This window comes from Borostomias antarcticus, assembly GCF_949987555.1.
Source record: "Borostomias antarcticus genome assembly, chromosome: 3".
In the NCBI taxonomy this organism is placed as follows: domain Eukaryota; kingdom Metazoa; phylum Chordata; class Actinopteri; order Stomiiformes; family Stomiidae; genus Borostomias; species Borostomias antarcticus.
In genome coordinates, this window is record NC_140236.1 from 29710229 (window position 1) to 29732852 (window position 22624).

The 22624-nt window shown below is 47.2% G+C and overlaps 1 protein-coding gene across 1 annotated transcript in view; it reads left to right on the forward strand.

Moving 5' to 3' along the window:
* Positions 1–22624, forward strand: part of camsap2a (calmodulin regulated spectrin-associated protein family, member 2a) — a gene marked incomplete at both ends in the record, with an annotated part of 63483 nt that overhangs the window by 21067 nt on the left and 19792 nt on the right. Inside the window, 3 exons of the mRNA XM_084436131.1 lie at positions 15627–15788; positions 16118–16201; positions 21815–21847. Coding sequence (XP_084292257.1) covers positions 15627–15788; positions 16118–16201; positions 21815–21847 — 279 coding nt within the window. The remainder of the gene's footprint in view (positions 1–15626; positions 15789–16117; positions 16202–21814; positions 21848–22624) is intronic.

The window sequence follows — 22624 nt, forward strand, 5'->3', positions numbered from 1 at the left end:
ATTTGGGTATTAGTGATCACTGTCCTACTGTATGTATTCGTGATACACATGTCAAGAGAACCTCTTTTCGTATTATAATTAAGAGAAACTTAAATAATTTTAATGAACAAGCCTTTCTTCATGACCTTTATAACAGTGGTATTCATTCTACTTCTGCTATCCCTGATGTTGAACTAGCTTTAGAATTTTTTATTTTCACTTTCTTGTCGGTAGTAAATAGACATGCCCCCTTCAAAAGGTACCGAGCAAAAAACAGATCCAGTCCCTGGTTTACCCCTGAACTATCATCCTTGTTTTTGTCTAGAAATACAGCGTGGTCTCTCGCTAGACGTACAAACGAGGCCTCACATTGGGCTGCATTTAGAGTCCTTAGGAACAAATGCACGTCTCTCGTGAGAAAAAGTAAATCTGACTATTACTTGAATTTGATCACTAACATTTTTTCTAATCCCTCTAAATTTTGGAAGGTGGTAAAAGCTTGTAGCAGCAATTCTTCTAACTCTGTACCTACTGAGGTTAAATTTGATGACTGTTTTATAAATGATCAAACTGAGATCTGCTCTGCTTTTAATAGACACTTTGCTGCGGCTGGCCATATTTTTAAGGATGACGATGTTGGATCCCCTTCTACAAATGTTAATCATCTGTCTCTGGAGCAGGCTCACGTGCCTACCCATAATGCTGCTTCCCAGTTCTCTTTTAGTCCTGTGTCTCCTAGTGTGGTTCTTGAAGCTCTCCTAGCCATTGATCCCAAGAAATCCACTGGTGAAGATAACCTGGATCCTTTCTTTCTCCAGTTATCTGCCCCTTTAATTGCTGAGCACATATCACATATTTTTAATCTGTCTATGTCTTCTTGTGTTGTCCCTAGAGTTTGGAAAACTGCGCAAGTTCTCCCATTGCATAAAAGCGGTGAAAAGAATGACCCTAATAATTATAGGCCAATATCTAGGCTGTCTTGTTTGGCTAAAATGCTGGAGTCAGTTGTAAATTGTCAACTCAAAGATTTTCTCTCACACCACTCCATTTTATCTTTGCACCAATCTGGTTTTAGATCCAACCATAGCACTATCTCAGCCATCACTTTGGTTACAGATAATATAGTTTCTTCCTTAGATAAAAGAAAACATTGTGCTGCCCTGTTTATTGATCTGTCTAAGGCCTTTGACACTGTTGACCATCCTTTACTGTTAAATCGATTATGTAGCATTGGCCTAGATGGAAATACATGTAACTGGTTCCAGAATTATTTATCTGATAGATCTCAATGTGTGAAGTTAGGGGGTGCCCAGTCGGACCTTTTGCCTATAACTAAAGGTGTTCCTCAGGGGTCAATTTTAGGTCCTGTGCTATTTACCATTTACATCAATGATATTGTATCCTCGGTTAGTGGTTGTCAATTTCATCTTTATGCTGATGATACCATTCTGTATTGTGTTGCTGACTCTGCGGAATTAGCTATTGAAAAATTGCAACTTTCTTTTAATGCTGTTCAAGATGCTCTTGTGTCTCTCAAGTTAGTTCTTAACAAGAACAAAACCAAATATATGTTGTTCTCTAGGGCAAGAGATCTTGACCATAATAGTCTGCGCATAACTGCTGCAAATGGATCCTTTATCGAGAGAGTTTCAGAATATAAATATCTGGGCATTTGGCTCGATGATAAATTAACATTCAAATTTCATATTGATAATCTTGTGACCAAACTACGGCAGAAAATTGGCTTCTTATATAGGAACAGAACTAGCTTTCCAATGCTTTGTAGAAAGAGGATTATCGAAGCAGTCTTTTTATCTGTCCTGGACTATGGTGATGTAGTCTATAGACATGCCTCTGCTTCTACTCTCAGATCTTTAGACACTGTCTACCACTCAGCTCTTAGATTCATTACAGGAGATAGCTATAACACGCATCATTGCTCCCTGTATGAAAAGGTTGGCTGGCCGTCCCTTTCTATGAGACGTGAGAAACATTGGTTTTTATTTATTTTTAAAGCTCTTATTGGTAAGCAACCACCTTATATTACTTTTATGCTGGATTGGAACTCTGGGTCTTATCTAACCCGTTCCAGTGAGGTGCTCCTGCTCAAGGTTCCCAGAGCTCGTTCCAACCTAGGAATGACTGCTTTTACTGTCAGTGCTCCAAACTCCTGGAATGCCCTCCAAAGCACTTTTAAAATGGCTACCCTCCCTTCGTTTGGTCATTTTAGAACTATGGTTTCTGAATTTTGCACATCTTACTGTAATTGTTTTTAGCTGTATTTCTTGTTCTGTTCTTATTTATTTTAACTTATTTTACTCTATTTTCATGTTGTGCTTTTAGTGTTATTATTGCCTTACCTCTGTTTTATTCATGTTTATCTTTGTACTATTTTATCTCTCTTACTCGTCGTCACTGTAAATGAGGGCAACCTCAGTGTCCTTCGAGTTTAAATAAAGGTTATTGAATGTTTGTCTACCGGCTAAGAACATTTATAGAGCAATAAATAACATTAAATTACATTTTCAAAGTAAGAGAGGCTAATAACATCATAGGAGAGATATGGCAAACATTGGTGTATGTCTGTGTGTGCATAAATGTGCCTGGGCCCAGATAGAGGCAGGGGTTGGGGTAGGGTGGGGGGTAGGAAAAGGATACGGACCCGGGTTAGGGTGAGGGGAAGGGGATCTGAGCCCAGGACTGGTGTCTGTCAGTGTGTGTGTGAGTGTGCCTGGGTCCAGGTAGAGGCAGGGTTAGGGGTAGGGTGGGGGTAGGAAGAGGATACGGACCCGGGGTAGGGTGAGGGGAAGGGGGTACTGGACCCAGGCCTAAGGCCGGAAGTGGACTGTTGTATGTCTGTGTGTGCGTGTGTGTGTGTTAACTAATTTGCTACGACATCTGCAGCAGACACAGGGGTATCTATCGGACTCAGGGTGGTCTACTGGTGACAGTGGGGCATCCACTGGACCTGGTTAGAAGATAGGAGGGAGAGAGAGACGCACTAGGGAGAGGGGAGGCAGAACAGGGTTAGTAGCACACGGAGCCATATATAGAGCAATACATTACGTCAAACTACATTTTCAGAGCAAGAAAGGCTAAGAGCATCATGGGAGAGGTGTGGCAAACACTAATGTGTGTGTGTGTGTGTGCGTGCCTGGGCCCAGATAGAGGCAGGGGTTGGGGTAGGGTGGGGGGTAGGAAAAGGATACGGACCCGGGTTAGGGTGAGGGGAAGGGGATCTGAGCCCAGGACTGGTGTCTGTCAGTGTGTGTGTGAGTGAGTGTGAGTGTGCCTGGGTCCAGGTAGAGGCAGGGGTCAGGGGTAGGATGGGGGTAGGAAGAGGATACGGACCCGGGGTAGGGTGAGGGGAAGGGGGTACTGGACCCAGGCCTAAGGCCGGAAGTGGGCTGTTGTATGTCTGTGTGTGCGTGTGTGTGTGTTAACTAATTTGCTACGACATCTGCAGCAGACACAGGGGTATCTATCGGACTCAGGGTGGTCTACTGGTGACAGTGGGGCATCCACTGGACCTGGTTAGAAGATAGGAGGGAGAGAGAGAGGCACTAGGGAGAGGGGAGGCAGAACAGGGTTAGTAGCACACGGAGCCATATATAGAGCAATACATTACGTCAAACTACATTTTCAGAGCAAGAAAGGCTAAGAGCATCATGGGAGAGGTGTGGCAAACACTAATGTGTGTGTGTGTGTGTGCGTGCCTGGGCCCCGATAGAGGCAGGGGTTGGGGTAGGGTGGGGGGTAGGAAAAGGATACGGACCCGGGTTAGGGTGAGGGGAAGGGGATCTGAGCCCAGGACTGGTGTATGTCTGTATGTGTGTGAGCGTGAGTGTAGGTGTGCCTGGGTCCAGTTAGAGGCAGGGGTCGGGGGTAGGGTTGGGGGTGGGAAAAGGATACGGACCCGGGGTAGGGTGAGGGGAAAGGGAACTGGGCCCAGGTCCAGGCCTAAGCTGGATGTGGACTGGTGTGTGTCTGTGTGTACGTGTGTGTGTTAACTAAGTACTACAACATCCACAACTGACACGGGGGTATCTATTGTCTGCGGGCGACAGTGGGGCATCTACTGGACCAATGTATACAGAGGATTCACAGGTAGGTTTGAGGCTGCCTTTCTGTGTCTCAAGTTCCTAGCTAGTGATTGTAGGCTAGGTCGAAAAGGTATGTCTTGAGGTCTCGCTTGAAGACCTCCGTTGTTTCGGCCCTTCTTAGGCACTCCGGTAGGGTGTTCCAGAGGTTGGGGGCATAGAAACTAAAAGCTGCCTCTCCGTGTTTCTTGGTCCTGGCTTTTGGAACTGTTAAAAGTTCAGTACCTGAGGATCTGAGTGGTCTGTTGGGCATGTACTTAACAAGCATGTTTGAAATATATTCTGGTGAGTGATTGTGTAGAGATTTATAGACTAGTAGTAGTATTTTAAAGTCTATTCTAGAGTTGACAGGTAACCAGTGTAGTGATTTTAAGGCTGGTGTGATGTGTGCCCTTCGTCTAGTCTTAGTGAGGACTCGTGCTGCAGCATTCTGTATCATTTGTAGCTTAGAGATTGCTTTCTTCGGTAGGCCTGATAGTAGAGCATTGCAGTAGTCCAGCCTGCTTGTGATGAAAGCATGCATTAATCTTTCGGTGTCAGCCTGAGAGAGAAAGGGTTGCACCTTGGCAATGTTCCTTAGGTGGTAGAAAGATGTCCTTGTAATATTCTTTATGTGGTTTTCGAAATTAAGATCTGAGTCAAGTATGACACCTAGGTTTTTAGCCTGGCAATTGGTGTCAATTTCCAGAGTTTTTAAGTGTGCAGCTAGTTTCTCTCTTTCAGCTTTTTCTCCAATGATCAGTACTTCTGTTTTGTCCTGGTTTAGTTGGAGGAAATTATGTGACATCCATACATTTATATCTGTAGTACACTTGACAAGGCAGTCAACCAAGCTGTAGTTACTGGGTGTTACAGAAATATAGAGTTGGGTATCATCTGCGTAGCTATGGTAGCTAATGTTGTGCCTCCTGATGACACTGCCAAGGGGCAGCATGTACAGGCTGAAGAGTAGAGGTCCTAGGATCGATCCTTGGGGCACCCCACAGGTCATTGGGATCTTTCCTGAGCTATAATCACCGAGGGCGACGAAGAAATCCCGACCGGTTAGATAGGTCTTAAGCCAATTTAGGACTGGACTAGAGAGGCCAACCCACTTTTCCAGACTTTCGATGAGGATTACATGATCTATAGTATCAAAGGCTGCACTCAGGTCCAGGAGGACAAGAACAGAAATCTCTTTGGAGTCAGCATTAATTCTGAGGTCATTTACAACTTTGACTAATGCCGTCTCTGTGCTATGGTGGGCGCGGAAGCCGGACTGGAAAAGGTCAAGGGTACAACTTGTAGCTAGGAAATCAATAATCTGTTTGAAAACTATTTTTTCCAGAATTTTACTCAAAAAGGGAAGGTTGGAGATTGGTCTAAAATTGCTAAAAACTGAAGTGTCTAAGTTGTTTTTCTTCAGTACGGGTCTCACCAGAGCAGTTTTAAGTATTGGTGGGAAGACACCTGTAGATAGGGAGTCATTAACAATGGATAAAATGTCATAGGATACAGAGTCAAAAATTGTTTTGAAAAAATCGGTGGGGATGGGATCCAGCAGGCATGTGGAGGTTTTGAGTTTGGATACTACTTTCCTCAACATTTCTGTGTCAATCAGTGTAAACAGGCTCATATGTCCATTGCATGGGGGGAGAGGATCTGTAAACGGGATGCATGGCCTTTCCTGGGTGATATTTCTCCTAATATTCATAATCTTATCTCTGAAGTAAGCTGCAAATTCCTCACATTTGGAGGTAGAGAGCAGGTTATCAGGTGTTTTTACGGCAGGGTTTATTAGGCTATCAATTGTTGAGAAGAGCACTCTTGAATTATTTCGATTGATAGATATCAATTTTGAGAAGTGGTCTTTCCTTGCATTTCTTATTGCTTTATTAAAAGCAGAGAGATGTTCTTTGAGAATATTATGGTGGACCTGTAGCTTGGTTTTTCGCCATATACGCTCAGAGCTTCTGCAGGTTCTCTTTAGTTGATATGTTTCCTTATTTCGCCATGGAGCTTTATTATTGGTTGTGATCCTTTTCAGTTTAATAGGTGCTACAGAATCCAAGGCTGCCCTTACTCTGGTGTTAAAGGTGGTTGCCAAGTCTTCAATATGTCCTAAGGGCCCCACTTCTGGAGTTGATAAATTGTTTGTGGTCATTATTTCTCTAAAGCTATCGGCTACTGCGGAGGTAAGATAACGTTTCTTGATAAAGCGCTCAGTACTACTTTTGACTTTAGGAACCAATGCAGTGAAGAAGATACAGAAATGGTCGGAGAGAGCGAGGTCACTAATAGAGGAAACAGTGATAGTCAGGCCCTTAGTAATAACTAGATCAAGGGTGTGGCCGCGGTTGTGGGTTGGCTCAGAGATATGTTGGGTAAAATCCATGGAGTTTAGGAGGTTGATAAAGTCCCTAGCTTTCGAGTCCGCCTCAGTGTCTACGTGTATGTTGAAATCTCCAGTGATGATAATCTTATCATAATTTGTATGGATGATGGACAGGAGTTCTGAAAATTCTGTAGAGAAGGCAGAGCATTGTTTGGGAGGCCTATACACGGTTACTGCCAGAACTGGGGGCTGGCATTTTAGGACAATAGCGTGGTATTCAAAAGACGCAAAATCATCAAAGGAGATGGTCCTGCAGCTGAGGGCATCTGTAGCTATGGTGGCTGTACCTCCACCTTTTTTCCCACTTCTGATAGATTGAAAAAAGCTATAGTTAGGAGGAGAGGCTTCAATGAGGGCTGCTGGTCCATTTATATTTAGCCAGGTTTCAGTTAGGAACATACAGTCTAATTTACGTTCACATATAAGATCATTAATGAGAAAGGTTTTGCTTGGTAGGGACCTGACATTTAGAATCGCCATTGAAATAGCTTCCGGAGAAAAGGGCTGGCTCGCCTGTCTAGTAGGCCTGGATAGTATATTCACTGGAACGGATATCAGGTTTTTTATATTAGATCCACCTGACTGTTTCATTATGGTAATAGGGGTGCGGTGGGAGATAATTCGCTGAATGGCATATTCAGGTGGGCAGAATTTGTTTATAGAAATATAAACGTCGCTATGCCAGGTCTCAGTGAGGGGCAGGGAGTCCAGGTCTATGGTGATGGGGCGCTGGTGAGATGGAGCTGGTGTAGCCCGACCCGCGGGTACAGGAGGTTTATGTTTGGCAGTAGGGTGGTTGAGACGGGTCAGGCTAACCCCACATCAGACGCTGGAAGATCTCAGCGTCAGGTCCATATTCATACTGAGCAGACGGGCACCTGACCTACTAGGATGGAGGCCGTCCCTGGCGAAGAGGTCCGAGTGGTTCCAAAACGTGGTAAAATTATCTATGAAGGGAAGCTTCAACTGGCAGCAGTAGCCTTTCAGCCAGATGTGGAGCTGGCGGATCCTACTATATTTGGCATCACCATACCGGGGGGAGGAGAAAGGGCCAGAGATGATGCAGGTCTTTCCTGGTGCAGTGGAGATCAGGTCCTTGAAATCCTCCTTCAGCCGCTCAGACTGCTGGAGCTTGATGTCATTTGTTCCGACATGGATGATAATGGATGAGGCCAGGGGATAATCTGCGAGGAGTGATGGCAGAACAGTCCTGATGTCCGAGACCTTAGCTCCTGGGAAGCAGCACGTCCGGGCTTTCGGGACCACTACATGGCGCACCATGGATGATCCGATGACGAGCACAGATGGGGGGGCGGGCTCAGTGGCGGGCCCACTGGGCTTAGGGGACTTCCTTTGCTGCCTCACACCTGAAGGCCAAGTGGTAGAGGGTGGGGGCCGGGGGCCCATCTATCCTACTGGTCCATCTATCCTACTGGTCCATCTATCCTACTGGTCCATCTATCCCCTACTGGTCCATCTATCCCCTACTGGTCCATCTATCCCCTACTGGTCCATCTATCCCCTACTGGTCCATCTATCCTACTGGTACATCTATCCCCTACTGGTCCACCTATCCTACTGGTCCACCATCCCCTACTGGTCCATCTATCCCCTACTGGTCCATCTATCCTACTGGTCCATCTATCCTACCGGTCCATCTATCCTACTGGTCCATCTATCCTACTGGTCCATCTATCCTACTGGTCCATCTATCCCCTACTGGTCCATCTATCCTACCGGTCCATCTATCCCCTACCAGTCCATCTATCCCCTACTGGTCCATCTATCATACTGGTCCATCTTGCCTGCTTCCCTGTCTCCATGTCCCACTCCCTCCCTCCTGGTCCCTGGGCTTCCTCCTCGCGCTGTGAGGTTGATGTGATACAGTCACATGTTTAGATACAGTCACCTGATGAGGATTCTCAACTCAAACTCAAACTTTATTTATAGAGCACATTTAAAAATGACTGTGTTTGACCAGAGTGCTGTACAGGTAGGTGAAATAAATAACAACAATAATCCTACAAAACACAACAATACACACAAACACAACAATACACACAAAGACAACCATACACATAAATACAACAATTCACACACTTGTCTGGGAGTCACGCTCAACTAGAATTGAAGGCCAGGGAGAAAAAGTGGGTGTTCAATAAAAAATGTAGAACCTCTAGGGTCTGGGTGGATCTAATGTGGAGGGAAGCTGCTCAGCTGTTCTCTCTATCCATTAGCCGATGGGCGGTCAGACGTAGGGTTAGAGTTAGGGATGTTAGTGGGCGGTCAGACGTGGATGGCTGGTTGCACCTGGTTCACTCTAATAAAGTCAATAGATAGAAGCTAGTTCATACGTTGTACACTAAAAACCCTCAAATTACAGGATTTACTCACTTACAGCTGCATGGTCCTGTTCACACCTAGCATTAAAATGCATCCTGGGTGATCCGATCACAAGTGAAGCTCTAAGTACGTCAGTTCACACCTGGCATTAGAATGAGTCTCCATGTGCGTCTGGTCCACCTGGGATCAGAGCTCACTTCCCTGCTCTGTGTGCAAATAAACACCTACATAATTTATAAACACCTACATCATTTATAAACACCTACATCATTAATAAACACCTACATCATTTATAAACACCTACACTACATCATTTACATCTGCAAAGACCAAACACGTTGTTGTTTTTAACTGGAGGGAGGCAGCAATGCAATTCCTGTACCTAGTCTGATGGAAATTAAAAGAAGAGGAAGAACAAGAAGACATCAAAACAATCTAGACTGGGTTTTTAGGATCTTAGGACACATAGTTGCTCCATACCGAGTGCCATAGTACCAAGTGAACCGATACCAGTGCTTATGCACTTCTCCATTGCTTACCACAGATGATTATGACAACGTTTCAGCAGTCCTCAGCATTCAGCATTCGATCCCTATTTATCTTAATATCAAATTACTCTAATATCACATTCATATTACTCTACTCTTCAAGGTACAAACAAAGCTTAAACACCATTGCATCTGTATTTTTTTAGCAATTTTTTATTGTTATTTATGGGAAGAATACAAGGAAAACAGGAGAAATAAGACAGAAACAAAAGTTTTTGTAGGCACATATACTAGTACTACAAGTCCCTGCGCCTCAGAGAGGGAGAGGCGGAGCCTGGTGTGGTGACTCATCGTGCTCTCCAGCGCCTGTGAGGACGGCTGGCCTTGGTGGTCTTCCTCTTCTTCTTGGGGATGGGATCCACCTCGGCTCTGCTGTGGGGGTCCACCGTTTCCTCCCAGCTCCTCTTTCTGCTGCTGAGGACAGACTGGTTCTGGATGGGAGCAGTGACGGTGTTGGCCTTGGTGGTCTTCCTCTTCTTCTTGGGGATGGGATCCACCTCGGCTCTGCTGTTGGGGTCCACCGTTTCCTCCCAGCTCCTCTTTCTGCTGCTGAGGACAGACTGGTTCTGGATGGGAGCAGTGACGGTGTTGGCCTTGGTGGTCTTACTCTTCTTCTTGGGGATGGGATCCACCTCGGCTCTGCTGTTGGGGTCCACCGTTTCCTCCCAGCTCCTCTTTCTGCTGCTCTTGAAACTGAAGCCGATGCTGGAGCCAGAGATGGTGTAGGCGCTGTAGTCATCCACCTCCATGTCCTCCACTTCATCCTCATCAACGATATAACCAGTTTTGAATCCAGAAGCGCTAGGACCAGGGTTGGATCCAGAAGCGCTAGGACCAGGGTTGGATCCAGAAGCGCTAGGACCAGGTTTGGATCCAGAGGCGCTAGGACCAGGGTTGGATCCAGAAGCGCTAGGACCAGGGGGGATAGTGGTGCTAGGACCAGGGTGGATAGTGGTTCTAGGACCAGGGTGGATAGTGGTACTAGGCTTTGGGTAGGTGTAGGCGCTAGCAGATGGTGGAGGGTGGTGTGGCGGGCAGATGGACTTGCCAGGCCAAGGGGAGCTCGACCTGGGATAGCTGGAGCAGCCAGCCTGCTGTGGAGGGCAGATAGAAGTGCTAGGCTTGGGGCAGGTAGAGATGCTTGGCCTGTGCTGTTGTTGAGGGCAGCTAGCGCTGGCAGGCTGTGGTGGAGGGAAGCTGGAGGCCATGGTGCGGCTGGATCCCAGCTGAGTCGCCACATAGCTGCCAGAGGGCGTGAGGGCCGTCTGGCTGGCCAACTTTTGCTGCAAGAGGACGGTGGATGAGGACTTATCCGGAGAACTTATCCGGTGACTCCTCTGCGCCACAACCGCGTCCTCTTGTCCTGCATTGGACCCTGGAGCAGGGAGCTGAGAGTGCTGAGAAGAGTCTCCAGCTGGGGGAACAAAGACGTTTAGAAGTGCAGTTATTGAGAATAAACTGCTTACTCAACTTAAAAGTTCAGAAGAATAGTTTTTAACACGAACCATACACAGAACTGACATGTTTAGAAGTGTTAGGATAGGTTTTGACATGAACTGTCCACTAAGCTAACAAGTTAGGCATATCCTCTCTTCAATAATCCAAACCCTTTTCATACCAAAACCATTTCTTTGCTAAACCTTCAACAAACCTGTATGTTAAAAAATATTTTTTTCAAATTACTGTATTCTAATTTTCATCTTCATAAAATCATCTTCTTAAAAGTACTTACCAGGGCAATAAACTTGATCCCCAACACTGACGGGTTTCATCTTAATGATGGTCGCGTGTCAATCATGAAATAGATGTGATGTCTCTCTGAAGGTTTTGTCTTTGATTATCTTCTCAGAATGTTTTGGGTGTTCTAGAACCTTTCTTTGTTTCTAGTGACTATGAGGTTTTTCTGATGACATCATAGTGGGCTTCTGATGACATCATAGTGGGCCTTATGACACAATAGTGTTCTATTCATCCATATCAACCAGGATATCTGTCAAACTCATTAGGAATGTATTATCTATCATCAAATGTACTTTATATTATTTTATTATACTTTATATTATTCAATAATAATAATACATCTGTATAGAAAACATTTATAATGAAGCCCATATGCTTGTGAATTTGCTGAAACATAGGGTTAGGGTGCTTGTGTGAATGTCTGTCCATTTTACTAATGACGCCTCGTTATGAGCACTCAGCTGTTGTTGTGTTCAGCCATGTTGACACAATGCAGAGATAGCATTCATATAATCATATAAAACTCACAACTGGTGTGTATTGGGATAATGTTAGCTGACCAAATAAAGATAATAATGAATAAATAGGCACAACCTCTAGTATTTGCTGGTTATTTTTGCAGACTGTAATGAAACTGTTGGGTTCAATAAGACTGGAGGAACGTTGCACTGGCATCAGTGAAACACATCTGAGGAAGCAGTGAGGAATCATTGAAATGGAGTTTGAGGTGATATCGATGCTTTCAGGAGCTACTGCAATTTGCATGATCTGTGTTTTGTTGAGTAATCTTACCTGTGGTTCTGTTTTGTTGTACATTTGGAGGAGCAGCGATAGCTCATTGTTCTTCAGAGGGTGCCAGGATTTTCCTTTCTTGAATATATAGCCTCATCATCAGCAAAAAAGGAGTACTTTTAAGATCACCCATGAACCTGAATCACTTAACTTATTTAACCTTTATTTCACTAGGCATGTTAATTGAGAAAATACAGTATTCTCTCATCCATACTTAGCTGGAAGTAGTGTAGCCTATTAATTGTATTCATACCGCATGCAACAGTATGCACTTTGTAAGGTTAGCTGCAGTATGTAGCTAATGTTAGCTGTATATACTAATAGTAAAAAGAAAAAGGCTGTGATTTTGAACTCAGCTTATTCCTTGGCGTGTTCCAGGCAAAACAAATTGCCCAAGATGTTTAACAGACTCGTAATCTCTCTGGGCTTTTCAGAAATTTCACAAGAATCCATTTTGCGTGTTGTCACCCTTGAATATGCCGCATGTCGTGCCTGGTTGTGTGTGTGAGTGTGTACTCCTGGTTGTGTGTGTGAGTGTGTGCTCCTGGTTGTGTGTGGGAATATGTGCTAACAGCTGAAGTGACCAAGGAGAGTTGTGGGTCATGGTATATCTCAGATCAAATCTTTTGTTTGGCTATTCATACTAAGGTCGCATTGCAAAACATCTAACCTGTGTCTGATTTAGGACCATATGGAAGTGGTGCAAATCTGATTTAAAAACATCTGATTCCATGTCCTGCGTTTGTGCTGTTCACGCTGTCATGAAAAAAACAAACCTGAGTCACATAGAAGCAAACTAAATCAGATTTAGGCCCCTTCTGACTGCAGTGTTAACAAGGCTGATGTGATGACTGCAATCTCAAGTAAACACTTAGCCGCCCAGGTAGACAGCCAGGCTGCCTCTCGAACCACCCGGCTCTTTCATCTCCAGAGACAGACGCTAGTAATGCCACTTTCAGCAGTGCTGTGCCTTTTAGACCAGTTGTCTATAGCTGATAGCTGCGCTCTCCCAAAAACAATAAAGACTCCAGCCTGCAATAAGGTTATAGATACTTCATGGATCTCTAAACAAGATTAGCACCTGTTTGTTTTCATGTCGTCTGCGCAGCCCAATAAAGGAGATCAAATCAACATCCTCTCTGGCTTCTCCAGATGAGTCCTCCTCTGATACATTGTTTTGGGGTTGCCAGGTTCTTTTTTCACGGTGCTTTGTCTGCTGATAAGGGATGTTTATCTGTTTTTGTGTGTGTGTGTGTGTGTGTGTGTGTGTGTGTGTGTGTGTGTGTGTGTGTGTGTGTGTGTGTGTGTGAGTGAGAGAGAGAGAGAGAGAGAGAGAGAGAGAGAGAGAAGGCTAATATGTTGTTGGCCCCATGTTTTGATGGCTAAATTGAGGGCCAATTGAAGTGTCTCCACAGTGTGTTATTAGATGGAGCGGAACTGAGGGAAGTGTTACTGGGAAATGTTTGGGTGCTGGGTTGCCAGGTTGGTGCTACAAGTAATTATATGGCAGTACACTGTCTTTAACACACAATGGAAGATGGGAACAAAACAAGTTTGTTGTTTTTATATGGCCCCATGGAATGTAAATAAGCCATTCATTTCATGGTTGAGATTAAATCTTTATCTACATTTCTGTGACCAATCTTAATGGATTCTCTCAGGGCAAGCCTTATAATTACCAGAATCGAAGGGGGGGGGGGGGGGGGGGTTATTTGGCCACACGGTGATCACATGTTACATTCAGTGAGCCAGTGATCACATATCATTCAGTGAGCCATTGAATAACATTGAAATAAATCTAAAAGTATTACATTAATATTCTTTGTCAAGGGGAATGGGAACTTCTGCTAAACCATCCTCCATAAGCTGCTAACTAGCTAAATGCACCGTAGCAGTGGTCTCCTTTGGCACCATTAATATGTGTGTCACCCATTGTTAGTGGAAGTGTGATGTGAGGTCAAACGTACTCACAGAAAAAAATGGAGCTAAGAGGAAATAGTTGTGGTGGGGTGCATATTTGACAAAAGAGGTATTTATTTAAGCATATGGAGAACATACGGTACATACATGTACAGTTGGATGGAGAACTCAGAGCTTTAATGGACGCTGATTACAGGGTGGAGGAGCCAGGGTCACTGTCTGGTCATTACAGGGTTTTAAGACACTGTTCCAGCCCCTTTTTCCTGATGTTGAACTTGTGCACACAAACACGCACGCACGCACGCACACACACACACACACACACACACACACACACACACACACACACACACACACACACACACACACACACACACACACACTCTTACACACACTCTTACACACACAAACACACACACACACACCCTTTGTAAAATCCCTTCAATCGCCTTCCCTCCATTGACATGGGCATTTTTGCTGTTTCAGGTGTGTGTGTGTGTGTGCTCTACCCTACCCTGCCTACCTACTAACTACCTACCCTGCCTACTAACTACTTACCTACCTACCTACCTACCTACCTACCTACCTACCTACCTACCTACAGTACCTATTAACTACCTACCCTGCCTACTAACTACCTACCTACCTACCTACCTACCTACAGTACCTACTAACTACCTACCTACCTACAGTACCTACCTGCCTACCCTACCTACCTACTAACTACCGACCTACCTACCCTACCTACTAACTACCTACCGATCTACCCTACCTACTAACTACCTACCGATCTACCCTACCTACTAACTACCTACCTACCTACCCTACCTACCTAATAACTACCTACCCTACCTACTAACTACCTACCGATCTACCCTACCTACTAACTACCTACCTATCTACCCTGCCTACTACCTATCTACCCTACCTACCTACTAACTACCTACCTATCTACCCTACCTACTAACTACCTACCGATCTACCCTACCTACTAACTACCTACCTACCTACCCTACCTACTAACTACCTACCTATCTACCTACCTACTAACTACCTACCTATCTACCTACCTACTAACTACCTACCGATCTACCCTACCTACTAACTACCTACCTACCTACCCTGCCTACTACCTATCTACCCTACCTACCTACTAACTACCTACCTATCTACCCTACCTACTAACTACCTACCGATCTACCCTACCTACTAACTACCTACCTACCTACCCTACCTACTAACTACCTACCTATCTACCTACCTACTAACTACCTACCGATCTACCCTACCTACTAACTACCTACCCTACCTTCTCACTACCTATCTACCTACTTACCTACCTACTGTACCTACCTACCTACCTACCTACCTTCCTACCTACCTACCTACCTACCTACCTACCTACCTACCTACTATACCTACCTAACTACCTACCTACCTACCTACTGTACCTACCTACCTACCTTCCTACCTACCTACCTACCTACCTACCTACCTACCTACCTACCTACCTACTATACCTACCTAACTACCTACCTACCTACCTTCCTACCTTCCTACCCACCTACCTACAGTACCTACCTCCCTACCTATCTATCTACTTACCTACTCTACCTGCCTACCTTCAATCCCAAACCTCTCCTCCTTCCCTCTGCCCTCTAGCTGCCCTGGTCAGATGTTAGCTTCAGCTTTAATCCATCCTTCTGTGATCAACTCTTCATGCCTGCAAGGACATTCCAATAAGCACAGTACACTTTAACCATCCAGGTTGGAATGGGGCCTTAAGCATTTCAAGAACATGTAACCAAATGTTCTTATCTCCGGTTGCAGAGCGCCCACCTGGCGATGGTCGACGCGCTGATGATGGCGTATGCGGCGGACGTGGTGAGCGTGGAGAAGGTGGTGGCGTCCATGCAGCAGCGCTCGCCATGCGACCACGACGTCCACACGCCGCACAACACGGAGGACGCCCTGACCAGCTGGATCAACAAGGTCGGTCTCAACCAGATGAGTTGAGTTGTGTGTGTGTGTGTGTGTGTGTGTGTGTGTGTGTGTGTGAGAGAGAGAGAGAGAGAGAGAGTAGGGAGGGAGTGTTGGCGTGTGCTGAGCCCGAATCCTCATTCAAAAGGCCCAGTCTGTTTACATTCCTCTGCTGAGAGCACTGGGCTGCTGCCAGCAGGGGCCTAGACACACACACACACACACACACACACACACACACACACACACACGAATACACACACACACACTAATACACATTAATACACACACCAATTAGTTTTTGACAGAACTCACGAGGAGTGTGACATTCTATCATGCAGGTAAACGAGTATCTGAAAGACATCGTCACCCAGGAGCAGAGGAAGAGAGAGACGCTGAGCAGCCAGCCTGCTGGAAGCCCACGGGTATGTCTCCTCTCCTCTCCTCTCCTCTCCTCTCCTCTCCTCTCCTCTCCTCTCCTCTCCTCTCCTCTCCTCTCCTCTCCTCTCCTCTCCTCTCCTCTCCTCTCCTCTCCTCTCCTCTCCTCTCCTCTCCTCTCCTCACTTCTCCTCTACTCTCCTCTCCCCTCCTCTCCTCACTTCTCCTCTCCTCTCCTCTCTCCTCTCCTCTCAGACAGTGGAACAGAGACTAATTTGCTGTGTCTCTAATGTGATTGACAGTTCCATTTGGTTGTGATGGATGGCTTAGAATCCCTTAATGTCTTTAAGTGGATGGATGACATCAATCACATGTTCAACTGGGGCAACGCGTCTGTCTCAGTGCCTCACAGAGAAGTGAACCAAACCTCAGTGTGGATGTACTGTAATGTGTACAGTGTGTCTTTTATGTCTGTGGCTTTGTAGCTTCATGTAACTCATTGTTGAGATCAAATGCGCAGATCATCTGTGTGTGATGCAGCTTCGAGGCTGTTTCAGCGCTGGTTAGGAACAGGGCCGGTCTTGTGTGTTGGGTCACACAGATCACAGACTAAAAACACTATTAGGCAACGAGCTGAGGCATGTTACATAAACAGCCGCAATGCCAGGCCTCTAATACCTTATGGCAGGTTGTGTGTGTGTGCGTGTGTGTGTGTGTGTGTGTGTTTGTGTGTGTGTGTGTGTGTTTGTGTGTGTGTGTGTGTGTGTGTGTGTGTGTGTGTGTGTGTGTGTGTGTGTGTGTGTGTGTGTGTGTGCGTGCGTGCGTGCGTGCGATGCAGACGCCAGCCTTGGCGTGGGACAGCCCCATCGTTCCAGACTCACAGACAGACCGGTATTATTATTCTGGGATGGCTGCGAGGGGTGGGGTTGACATGGTAACGCCCCCCCCCGACACAGCAGAACTGCCAGGGAAGAGGGATTATGTCATTCTCTCCTCTCTGACAGCCTCCTCCCTAGTCCTCCCTTCCTTCCTTCTCCTCCCCTCCCTCCCTCTCCTCCCTCCTCCCCTCCCTCCCTCCTCTCCTCCCTCCTCCCCTCCCTTCTCCTCCCCTCCTCCCCCTCTCCCTCCTGCAGCTCATCTGAGTGTCACATCATCTTGGCCTAATCTCACCCTCTTACTGGCTCTGTCACTGCTGGGCCTCCAACGCCTCTGTCCACAGGAAGTCACGTCTGTCCACAGGAAGTCACGTCTGTCTGTCCCCACCCAGAGCGGCTGTCAGGGCCCAGTCCCAGCACACACACACACACACACACACACACACCCACACACACACACTCCATAAGGCCATGCTTGTGAGCCAAACAGCCAACAGCTTGTCAGACAGCCTGCACTGTCAGGTCTCTTGTGTGTGTGTGTGTGTGTGTGTTTGTGTGTGTGTGTGTGTGTGTGCGCGTGTGCGTGTGCGTGTCTGTGCGCACTCTCTTGGATGCTGCTGAATGCATGCAGTGTAAAACAGTGCGCGTGCATGTACCCTCGGACCTTTGCGTGGGCATGCATATGCAGGCGCGTTTGTCTGTGTGTGTGTGTGTGTGTATGTGTGTGTGTTTTGATGCTGATGTGAGCCGTCAGTGGGCAGAGGCAGATCTGAGCTCCTCATGGCTGAACAGAGTTCCACTGGCCCAGAGAGACAGGTCCAGCCCAGAGAGACAGGACCAACCCAGAGAGACAGGTCCAGCCCAGAGAGACAGGTCCAGCCCAGAGAGACAGGACCAACCCAGAGAGACAGGACCAACCCAGAGAGACAGGGTCAGCCCAGAGAGACAGGGTCAGCCCAGAGAGACAGGGTCAGCCCAGAGAGACAGGACCAACCCAGAGAGACAGGTCCAGCCCAGAGAGACAGGACCAGCCTAGAGAGACAGGACCAGCCCAGAGAGACAGGACCAGCCTAGAGAGACAGGACCAGCCCAGAGAGACAGGTCCAGCCCAGAGAGACAGGACCAGCCCAGAGAGACAGGACCAGCCCAGAGAGACAGGTCCAGCCCAGAGAGACAGGACCAGCCCAGAGAGACAGGGTCAGCCCAGAGAGACAGGACCAGCCCAGAGAGACAGGGACAGGGACCAGAGAGACAGGACCAGCCTAGAGAGACAGGACCAGCCCAGAGAGACAGGACCAGCCTAGAGAGACAGGACCAGCCCAGAGAGACAGGACCAGCCCAGAGAGACAGGTCCAGCCCAGAGAGACAGGACCAGCCCAGAGAGACAGGACCAGCCCAGAGAGACAGGTCCAGCCCAGAGAGACAGGACCAGCCCAGAGAGACAGGACCAGCCCAGAGAGACAGGTCCAGCCCAGAGAGACAGGTCCAGCCCAGAGAGACAGGGACAGGGACCAGAGAGACAGGTCCAGCCCAGAGAGACAGGACCAGCCTAGAGAGACAGGTCCAGCCCAGAGAGACAGGACCAGCCCAGAGAGACAGGTCCAGCCCAGAGAGACAGGTCCAGCCCAGAGAGACAGGACCAGCCCAGAGAGACAGGACCAGCCCAGAGAGACAGGACCAGCCCAGAGAGACAGGACCAGCCCAGAGAGACAGGACCAGCCCAGAGAGACAGGGACAGGGACCAGAGAGACAGGACCAGCCCAGAGAGACAGGACCAGGGTCCAGCCCAGAGAGACAGGGTCAGGGACACGCCCCCTCTCCAGGGAACCCTCCCCAAAACCCACCCTCAAACCATTTAAGGTGCAGTAGTCCAAATTTTGATCTAGACTAATCATTTTTAATATTAGATTAAATAATGCATCCACAAAGCTTTTAGAAAGGTGTCGAATAAAAGTATTGCTCCCCCCGAAAATGTATTGATTATTTTATATTTAAAAATGTTGATTGGTCCGGAATGAATGTTTTGTGAGGTTTGGTTCCCACCTCTAACAAGGCTCCTGAGTAGTACATTAGTATTACATTTGTATAACATTATTATTACATTAGTATGACCACACTGGTACCACACGGTATGTCGGGAGGCGGGATCTATCAGTCCTAATACTATTGGCTCACGAGCCTTGTTAGAGTTTAGGATTCGTCTACATCGAAATCCTGACTATTGTACCTTTAACTAAAGTGATAAGCGTCAACACTATGGGCCTCTCAGACTCTCTGCTGCTGGCTAAGAATGCACTTTCTCTTCTGCTCTGCTAGCCAAAGACTTCTATTGATCAGAGTCACAGAGTGACCGTGTCTTCTGGACAATGAGATGCTTGAGACGAGGCTCTGGTCAACAGCGTAGCAGCGATTTATATCATACAGCCAACTGAGATACTCCCCAAATTGTCATGTCATTTTGAGCTGCTGGCTTCGCTGTGGGACACGTCCCCTCGGGGACAGACGTGCTGAAGTTACACTCCACAGAATAGGAAAGAGCTGCCTGGTCAAACAGGCTTTTATTATAATCTTATGTACTGTACACAGTTAGAGGGTTGGGTCTCAGATACAAAATAAAAGTGCAGCAAATTACTAAATAAAGTAAAAAGAGACTAGGGCGCTTTCACACCTAAAGGTCTAGACCAAGGTCCGAACCAGAATTCCGTTTGGCGCTTTCACATTTGTTATTTTTTATTGATTAGTTCCATAACTTTCACTTTCACACCAGCGGACCAAAGGATTTTTGGTGGCAGACCTACATTATGTCGTCATCGCTTGCATGGGGGTGCGTCTCCCTATACTTGACACTGATTGGTTTGTGGATGCACGCGCGTCTGTTTGATCCGAAAGTGCAAACCTTTGATTTCACATTAGGCAGCAGCGAACCTTGGTTCGAGCCGAGACCACCTCTTGAGGTCGGACCAAAGACCGAGTCTTTGATCCGCGCACCGTGGTCCAGGAGGTTTCACACCTGTCAATTTGGTTCGGATCAAACTGGAAAGTCTGAAAGTCTGGACTAAACAACGTAGGTGTGAAAGGGTCCTACATTAGGATTACCATGCCTGTGTTGACTCTGGGTCACTCTCCTGGGTCACTCTCCTGGGTCACTCTCCTGGGTCACTCTGCTGGGCCAGTCTCCTGGGTCACTCTGCTGGGCCAGTCTCCTGGGTCACTCTGCTGGGTCACTCTGCTGGGTCACTCTCCTGGGTCACTCTGCTGGGTCACTCTCCTGGGTCACTCTGCTGGGCCAGTCTCCTGGGTCACTCTGCTGGGTCACTCTCCTGGGTCACTCTGCTGGGTCACTCTGCTGGGTCACTCTCCTGGGTCACTCTGCTGGGTCACTCTGCTGGGTCACTCTCCTGGGTCACTCTGCTGGGTCACTCTCCTGGGTCACTCTGCTGGGTCACTCTGCTGGGTCACTCTGCTGGGTCACTCTCCTGGGTCACTCTCCTTGGTCACTCTCCTGGGTCACTCTGCTGGGTTAGTCTGCTGGGTCAGTCTGCTGGGTCACTCCTGGGTCACTCTCCTGGGTCACTCTGCTGGGTCACTCTCCTGGGTCACTCTGCTGGGTCACTCTGCTGGGTCACTCTCCTGGGTCACTCTCCTGGGTCACTCTCCTGGGTCACTCAGCTGGGTCACTCTCCTGGGTCACTCTCCTGGGTCACTCTGCTGGGTCACTCTCCTGGGTCACTCAGCTGGGTCACTCTGCTGGGTCACTCTGCTGGGTCACTCTCCTGGGTCACTCTGCTGGGTTAGTCTGCTGGGTCAGTCTGCTGGGTCACTCCTGGGTCACTCTCCTGGGTCACTCTCCTGGGTCACTCTGCTGGGTCAGTCTGCTGGGTCACTCAGCTGGGTCACTCTGCTGGGTCACTCTGCTGGGTCACTCTCCTGGGTCACTCTCCTGGGTCAGTCTGGGTCACTGCTGCGTCACAGGGTCACTCTACTGGGTCACTCTGGGTCTCTCTGCTGGGTCAGTCTGGGTCTCTCTGCTGGGTCACTCTGGGGTCACTGCTGGGTCACTCTCCTGGGTCACTCTGCTGGGTCAACTTAACAGTTGGTCCCATCGTTGCTAAAAAGATGAACTGCATCAATTGTTAAACCCGTGAGTGACATTACCCAGAGACACAGTACATAGCTTTCATTGTTAGCTTCTGATGCTATTAGTCACATATGAATGGATGACATTCAAAGAGTTACTGGACTACTCAATCAAGCAAAAAAGGACCTTTTCATCAACAGACAGCTGCCTTCAATCTATTATAAATATTACAGTAGTGGGCTTTCATATAGGAAGGCATGTATTCACACCATGGATGGGTCATGTTTGAGGTAGCTAGTTGGAGAGCTTTTCTAGGTGAGTCCTCTTTGATGTCTGCCTAAACATGGGATAGAGAGAGTTCTCTGAAGACAGGAAGCAAGGAGGTTCACTGTAGTAGTCAGCTTAAACTGTCAGCGTGACACAGAGCTTAGTTGGGATGTGATACGCAACACGCACACACACACACACACACACACACACACACACACTGCTTGGGTTCTCTGTGACTTGCCAACCTGTCTCGTCTCTTCTGTCCCGTTGAGGTCAGTTCCAGTCAAGGATTTTCATCTTAGCTTTTGGTGCTTAGAGAGGATCTGTTTGACCAAACAAGTGTCTTCTGATGGTATTATTACTATGCCTCACTTTCCTGCCTTTCACCCCCCCCCCCCCCCCCCTTTTCCATGTCTGTCTCACCTGGTCGGATGAAGTCTCCTACCAAATGGTACATGAAACTGGTGCCTGTAAGTCAGAGAACGCTCTTCCTCTCTCCTCCCTCATCCCCCAGCCTGTCTACAGTCCCTGTCTGCCTCACCATCATCCAGCTACAGTCCTCGTGAACATCAGCATGTGATGGTGGTTTTTCATGAGGCGGGGGTGTCTAGTTCACTCGGTTTCTGTGTCTGAGATCACCAGAGATGTTTTGTGTTCACGTTGAGGTCACTGCTTGCGGTCTGTGCATGGTGGTGTTCTTATTACATGTAATTATATTAGGAGTGATTTGATCAAGTGTAGACAAAGTTTTCCCATGATCCATGCAAGTGGACCCTGCATGACACGGTCACCACGGTCACCACGGTCACCACAGTCACCACGGTCACCACGGTCACCACGGTCACCACGGTCCTTGCTAGCGGAGGAGTATTGTTATGTTTGATGATCTTTTGACAATTTGAGTTGGTATTTTGATTTTCCTTTATGAGATTGTATATCTTTTCATCATCATAAATCGTGTAATAGAATACACACTTTGATTAGTGTGTGTGTGTGTGTGTGTGTGCACGCATGCGTGCGGGTGTGTGTAAATGTATCATCCTCTTCATTCATCTATGTACATCTGTCCTTGTGTGTTTGTGTGTGAATATCTCTGAATATATCCAGAGCTCTAATTTGGTCACGCAAAACCATTGTCAAAAGTTAAGGCAATTGTCACCTTGCAATCTGTGTGCCACCTAAAGAGAGTTTGCCAGGATCGCCCAAGTTTGCCTCAGAGTAGGTGGAGCTGAGCTTGGGAGTGTCGG